This window comes from Apteryx rowi, unplaced genomic scaffold, assembly GCF_003343035.1.
Source record: "Apteryx rowi isolate R43461 unplaced genomic scaffold, aptRow1 scaffold_1113, whole genome shotgun sequence".
NCBI classification, from domain to species: domain Eukaryota; kingdom Metazoa; phylum Chordata; class Aves; order Apterygiformes; family Apterygidae; genus Apteryx; species Apteryx rowi.
This window is the reverse complement of record NW_020447324.1, coordinates 1-6,553: the sequence shown is the minus strand read 5'-3', so window position 1 is coordinate 6,553 and position 6,553 is coordinate 1. Positions and strand designations below refer to the sequence as shown.

Below are 6,553 nucleotides of genomic sequence, written 5' to 3'. Positions count from 1 at the left end.
GCCCCCACCGCTGAGCCACTGCCCAACCCTGGCACCTTCGAGGAGTGTCACCGCCGCTGCAAAGGTGGGACATCGGGGGACATCGGGGGCTCACAGCACCCCACGACCACGCGCCATGGCCCCGCGCTGCGCCCCACGGCCCTGTGCTGTGCCTGCTCTGCTCCCCACAGTGCCCCATGGTCTTGCCATGGGCCCCATGGCCCTGCCCCACGTCAGCTCTGCACTCCACGGCCCTGCGCTGTGCCCCCTGGTCCTGCCCCACAGCCCCGCTCCACCCCCACTCTGTGCCCCACAGCCCTGCCCCGTGCCCCACGGTGCCCCACGGCCCTGCCCTGTGCCCTCTCTGCACCCCACAGCCCTGCGCTGTGCCCCATGGCGCCCCACAGCCCTGCCCTGTACCCCACAGCCCTGCCCTGCACCTGCTCTGCACCCCATGGCCCCACTCTGTGCCCCATGGTGCCCCACAGCCCTGCCCCATGCCCCATGGCCGCGCCCTGCACCCACTCTGCACCCCACAGCCCTGTCCCACGGCCCCATGCTGCGCCCCACAGCCCTGCCCTGCACCTGCTTTGCACCCCACGGCACCCCGTGGCCCTGTGCCATGCCCACCACCCTGTTCTGCACCCCACGGTGCCCCACAGCCCCACACTGCCCCCCATGGGCCCCCCACCTCGTCGTGAGCCCTGCCGCCCTGTGGGGCAGCACCATGGGGCGGCACTGTGGGGCGGCATGGTGGGGGCTGACGCAGTGCCCCCGCAGAGCTGTTCCCGGTGCAGATGGAGGGCGTGAAGCTGACGGTCAACAAGGGGCTCAGCAACCACTTCCAGGTGGGGACGCGCCTGGGGGGCTGCGCCGAGGGGGCCGCGGATGCGGGGCCGAGGCAGGGGGGACAAGGGGCTGGGGGGGACCCAGCTTGGGGGGATGAGGGACACAGCACCATGGTGATGGGGGGACCATGGGGGGGGGACACGTCCCCACAGCCCTGGGGCTGCATCCTGCCTGTGCCCATCCCCGTGGCGTCGGGGCTGGGGATGCATCCCCCCCTGGGGTCGGGGCTGTGGCCGCATCCTGCCTGTGCCGGCGCCACTGCCCGCAGGTGAACCACACCGTGGCGCTCAGCACCGTCGGCGACTCCAACTACCACTTTGGGGCCACCTACGTGGGCACCAAGCAGCTCAGCCCCACGGAGGTGAGCGGGGCGGCCGGGGGGACGGGATGGGACAGGACGGGCGGCGCCATGGCCCCTTCCCTTGTGTCCCCGCATCCTTGTGTCCCCCTATATCCCCCTGCATCCCCATGTCCCCGTGTCCTTGTGTCCCCACGTCCCCCATATCCCCCACGTCTCCCGTATCCCCCCGCGTCCTCGTGTTCTCGTGTCCCTCTGTTGCTGCATCACCCCATATCCCCCCGCATCCCCACGTCCCCATGTTCCTCTCTCCTCGCATCCCTGCACCCCCATGTCCTTGTGTCCTCCTGCGTCCCCATCCCCATGTTGTGTCCCCACATGCCCGCATCCCCCGTTCTCATGTCCCCGTGTCCCTATGTCCCCCATCCCCATTTCCTCATGTCCCCACATCCTTGTGTCCCCCCATCCCCATGTCCTCACGTCCCTGTGTCGTTGTGTCCCTGCATCCCCCATCCCCATGTCCCTGTGTCCCCATGTCCCCGCGTCCTTGTGTCCCCCCGCATCCTCATGTTCCCCTGTCCCCACATCCTCATGTCCCCCCATGTCCCCCCATCCCTATGTCCTCACATCCCCACGTCCTTGTGTCCCCTTGTCCCCCCGTGTCCCCCCATCCTCACGTCCCCCATCCTCGTGTTCCTGCGTCCTCATGTCCCCACATCCCGATGTCCTTGTGTCCCCCCGTTCCTCCATGTCCCCCCTCTCTATGTCCCCCGTCCCCACATCATCATGTCCCTGCGTCCCCACGTCCCCCCATGTTCTCACATCCCTGTGTCCTCACATTCTCATGTCCCTGCATCCTCACATCCTCGTGTTCCTGTGTCCCCACGTCCCTGCGTCCCCCCATCCTCGTGTCCCCATGTCCCCCACATCCCCCTGTCTCTTCATCCCCACATCCTCGTGTCCTTGTGTCCCCAAGTCCCTGTGTCCCCCCATCCTCATGTCCCCATGTCCCCCACGTCCCCCTGTCCCCACGCCCCCCCGTCCTCACGTCCCGGCATCCCCGCATCCCCCCCAGGCCTTCCCGGTGCTGGTCGGCGACATGGACAACAGCGGCAGCCTCAACGCCCAGGTCATCCACCAGCTCACGGCGCGTCTCCGCTCCAAGGTGGCCTTCCAGGTGGGTGGGGACATGGGGACACGTGGAGGGGGGACGGCTGGCACTGGCCCCCCGGCGCCCCCGCCCACCGGCCCCTGTCCCCACAGACGCAGCAGGCCAAGTTCGTGAACTGGCAGGTGGACGGCGAGTACCGGGGCGCCGACTTCACCGCCGCCGTGACTCTGGGCAACCCCGACGTCCTCGTGGGCTCCGGTGAGACCTGCCGTGGCCCCACGGCGTCCCCGTGGCATCCCCATGGTGTCCCCATGGTGTCTCCATGGCATCCTCTGCCCCTGCTGTCCCTGTGGCGTCCCCATGGTGTCCCCACGGCATCCCCGTGGTGTCCCCATGGTGTCTCTTGCCCCATGGTGTCCCCTGCCCCTGATGTCCCCATGGTGTCCCCATGGCGTCCCCTCCCACAGGCATCCTGGTGGCCCACTACCTGCAGAGCGTCACACCGGCCCTGGCGCTGGGCGGCGAGCTGGTCTACCACCGCCGGCCCGGGGAGGAGGGCACCGTCGTCTCCTTGGCTGGGAAGTACACAGGTACTGGGGACGCAGGGGACACGGGGGACGCGGACGGGGCCGAGCTGCGCCGTGCCGCGACACTCAGCTCTGCTGCTGCCCCGCAGCGCCCAACTGGATCGGGACCCTGACGGTGGGGCAGGCGGGAGCCCACGCCACCTACTACCACAAGGCCAACGAGCAGGTAGGGCTGGCGCGGGGGGCTGGGGGGGCTGGAGCGCCCCTGGAGCGGAGCGCCACGTCCCCCCGGAGCACCGCCTCCCACCACCCCCTCCCACAGCTCCAGGTGGGCGTCGAGTTCGAGGCCAGCACCCGCATGCAGGACACCAGCGTCTCCTTCGGCTACCAGCTCGACCTGCCCAAGGCCAACCTGCTCTTCAGAGGTGGGCACCGGCCCCGTAGCGGCCCCATGGCGGCCCCACGACATCCCTGTGCCGTCCCTGATGTCCCCACGGTGTCCCCGCAGTGTCCCTGACATCCCCGTGGTGTTCCTGATGTCCCCACGGCGTCCCCACGGTGTTCCCAACATCCCTGTGGCATCCCCACGACATCCCCTGCAGCATCCCCATGATGTCCCCCGTGATGTCCCCCATGCCATCCCCACAGCGTCCCTTGTGGCATCCCTGATGACCCCACAGCGTCCCTGACGTCCCCCATGATGTGCCCATGGTGTCCCCACAGCATCCCTGGCATCCCCCATGGTGTCCCCAACATCCCCATGATGTCCCCACGATGTTCTCCATGGCGTCCCCCACAATGTCCCCCATGATGTCCCCACGGTGTCCCTACGGTGTCCCTGACGTTCTCCACGGCATCCCCCATGATGTCCCCCATGATGTTCCCACAGCGTCCCTTGCGACGTCCCCCCCAGTGTCCCTGATGTCCCCCATGGTGTCCCCCATGATGTCCCTGTGATGTTCTCCACGGCATCCCCCAGAACATCCCCCATGACGTTCCCACAATGTCCCCCATGACATCCCCCACGACGTCCCCCCCCACTGTCCCTGATGTCCCCCATGGCATCCCCATGATGTCCCCCATGGTGTCCCCCATGACATCCCTGCGATGTTCTCCACGGCATCTCTCACAATGTCCCCCGTGACATCCCCCATGACGTTCCCACAACGTCCCCCATGATGTCCCTGCAACGTCCCCCCCCCAGTGTCCCTGACATCCCCCCCRTCCCCACTCTGCCCCATAGGCTCGGTGGACAGCAACTGGGTGGTGGGTGCTGTGCTGGAGAAGAAGCTGCCGCCGCTGCCGCTGACACTGGCCATGGGCGCCTTCCTCAACCACCGCAAGAACAAGTTCCAGTGCGGCTTCGGCCTCACCATCGGCTAGAGCCTCCTCCTCCTCCTCCTGCCGTTGCTGCTGCCGCCCCTGGCCCGGCCTGGCCCCACGGGGCGCCAGGGGGTTGCAGCCCCGGCACCGCCACGAGYGCCACGAGCGCGCGCGGCCTCGCGCACAGGGTGGGAGGCGACGTGCTGCCGGAGGGGGCCGGACCCCCGCTCCCGCCCCAGCTCCCGGGACCCAGAGCCGCCCCATGGAGGGGGGGGCAGCCGGGAGCCCCCCGCTGCCTCCCCCCCGCGCTCCACCGAATAAACAGCCGGCAGCGGGCCCAGGCCTCATCCTTCCCGCGCCCCCGGCCCCCGCGCGCCTCGGGGCGGCTTTGGCCGCGCGCCTGGCCCCGGCTGCCCGGAGGTGACCCYGCACCCGCAGAGCCGGGAGTCGCCAGCGCCGGCGGGGAAAGGGGAAGTGGTGGGGCTGCGCGGAGCCCGGCCCGGGGACGCCGGGGCCCCCGGTGCCAAACAGCTGCAGGATGCTGGGGCCCCCAACACCAAACTGTGCAGGACGCYGGGGCCCCTGGTGCCAGCTGGCCTGGGGATGCCAGGGCCCCGATCCCAACCTGCCGCAGGACACCAGGGCCCCTGACCCCGACCTGCCCAGGGGCGCCAGGACCTCTGACCTGCCCGGGGATGCCGGGCTCCCTGATCCAGCCCGGGGACACCGGGGCCCTGAGCCACCCTGGCTCCTGGCTCTTGCCCCCGGCTGCGGCAGAACAAAGCAGCGCCGCTGCGGTGCCCCAGCTTGTGCAGCCGGTGCAGCGAGTTGGGGCCCTCGGTGCTGCTGGCGCCACTGCTGCTGGGCTGCATGATCCAAACAGGGTCACGTGGCCCCGAAACAGGATCACGCGGCCCCGAAACAGCCCCAAAGCAGGGTCATGCAGCCCCAAACCACCTCACACATCCCAAAACAGCCTCACGCACCCCAAAACGGGCGCCGCAGCCCCCAGGTGCCTTGTGCAGCCCAGAAAAGGCGTCGTGGCCCCAAACCGGTGCCGTGGTTGGGTCCCTGGTCCCTGGTCCCTAGTCCCCAGCCCGGCGGGATGGGACGGGGCTTCTCCTGGTGGCCCCGGGGATGGGGACAAGTCTGTGGACAGGGGATGAGTTTGGGGACACGGATGAGTCTGGGGACACCRGGCTGGTGGCAGTGGGGGTGGGATGGGGACGAGTTTGGGGACAGGGATGAGTTTGGGGCCCCGGTGCTGGCAGCAATCCTGGCTCCGGGTGGGCGTCAGAACCCCGGGTGCCTGCAGTGTCCCTGTCCCTGCAGCACGGACACAGACATGGACACGGCCGGGACCGACGTCCCCGTGGCTGCCTGGACTTTCCCCCTCGCTGCCAACTTGATTCCTGGGAGTGGTGCCAAGTCTGTGGGGCCGCGACAGGGCCGCGACTGTGACAGGGACAGGGATGGGGATGGGGGGGGGATTTTTCCACTGTCGGGGGGTTTCCGCGTGCCGGGTGCCGTGTCCCCGCCCCGGGCTGTGTCCCGTGTCCCATGTCCCGTGTGGTGGCAGCTCCGCGGCTGCCGGGGCGGGGGGAACCTTTGCCCCAGTCCAGCCCCGGCGCCAGGGTATTTACGGTCCTGCACGGAGCCGCTGGCGCTGATGCTGACGCCGACACCGTCCCTGAGCGACGCCGTCCCCAAGGCCCCGCAGGTGCCGGGACGCAGCAGGTTTGGGGCTGGGCAGACAGGGGACAGGAAGATTTGGGGACAGAAGAGGCAGTTTTGGGGATGGGGCAGTTTTGGAGCAGTTTCAGGGCAGGGCAGACAGGGAACGGGGCAGGTTTGGGGACAGAAGGGCAGTTTTGGGGACAGGGAGGTCAGGGCAGGGCAGTTTTGGGGACAGGGGGGCAATTTTGGGGCAGGTTTGGGGCAGTTTTGGGGCAGGGCAGACAGGGCTGGGGCAGGTTGACAGGGCTTCTGGGAGGGGGGAGGGTGTTTTCACCCCATTTCACCCCCGTCCACCCCAGGTGAAGGCGCTGCCATGAAGCTCTGGGTTGCGCTGCTGGGAGCTGCCCTGCTTGCAGGTGAGCGCCAAGCCCCGTGCAACGCCCCCCCCCCCGGGGCAAATCCCCATGCAAATACCCCTGCCCAGGGCAAATCCCTGTGCAAACACCTGCTGCCCAGAGTGAGTCCCCCATGCAACCCCCCCCCGCCCACATGAATCCCCATGCAAATCCCCCTGCATGCCCGAGGCCGGTGTGCCCCTGGGCGCCCGAGGGGCCGGGACCCATGTGGCCGGGCCGTTGTAGGCTGCGTGGCCGAGCCGGGCGACGAGGCTCCGCAAGCCGCATGGGAAGGGGCCGTTGACGCCTTCTGGCAGTACGTGGCCCAGCTGGGGCAGGCGGTGGAGAACGGCACTGCACGCGTCAAGAGCGCCGAGATCGGCCGCGAGCTGGA

The 6,553-nt window shown here is 69.2% G+C and overlaps 2 protein-coding genes across 2 annotated transcripts; both read left to right on the top strand.

Moving 5' to 3' along the window:
* Nucleotides 1–6: 6 nt before the first annotated feature.
* Nucleotides 7–4,228, top strand: TOMM40 (translocase of outer mitochondrial membrane 40). Its single transcript, XM_026077437.1, has 9 exons — nucleotides 7–64; nucleotides 760–827; nucleotides 1,097–1,189; nucleotides 2,202–2,303; nucleotides 2,390–2,495; nucleotides 2,705–2,827; nucleotides 2,914–2,990; nucleotides 3,087–3,189; nucleotides 4,008–4,228. The coding sequence occupies exons 2-9, from the start codon at nucleotides 777–779 to the stop codon at nucleotides 4,145–4,147; spliced, it is 795 nt and encodes a 264-aa protein (XP_025933222.1). The 5' UTR covers nucleotides 7–64; nucleotides 760–776; the 3' UTR covers nucleotides 4,148–4,228.
* A 1,413-nt stretch (nucleotides 4,229–5,641) lies between these two features.
* Nucleotides 5,642–6,547, top strand: LOC112971767 (apolipoprotein Eb-like; the record flags this gene model as incomplete). Its single annotated transcript, XM_026077492.1, has 3 exons — nucleotides 5,642–5,807; nucleotides 6,124–6,180; nucleotides 6,406–6,547. Coding segments are annotated over exons 1-3 (359 nt in total), but the record flags the coding sequence as incomplete, so codon positions are not given.
* Between the last annotated feature and the right edge of the window lie 6 nt (nucleotides 6,548–6,553).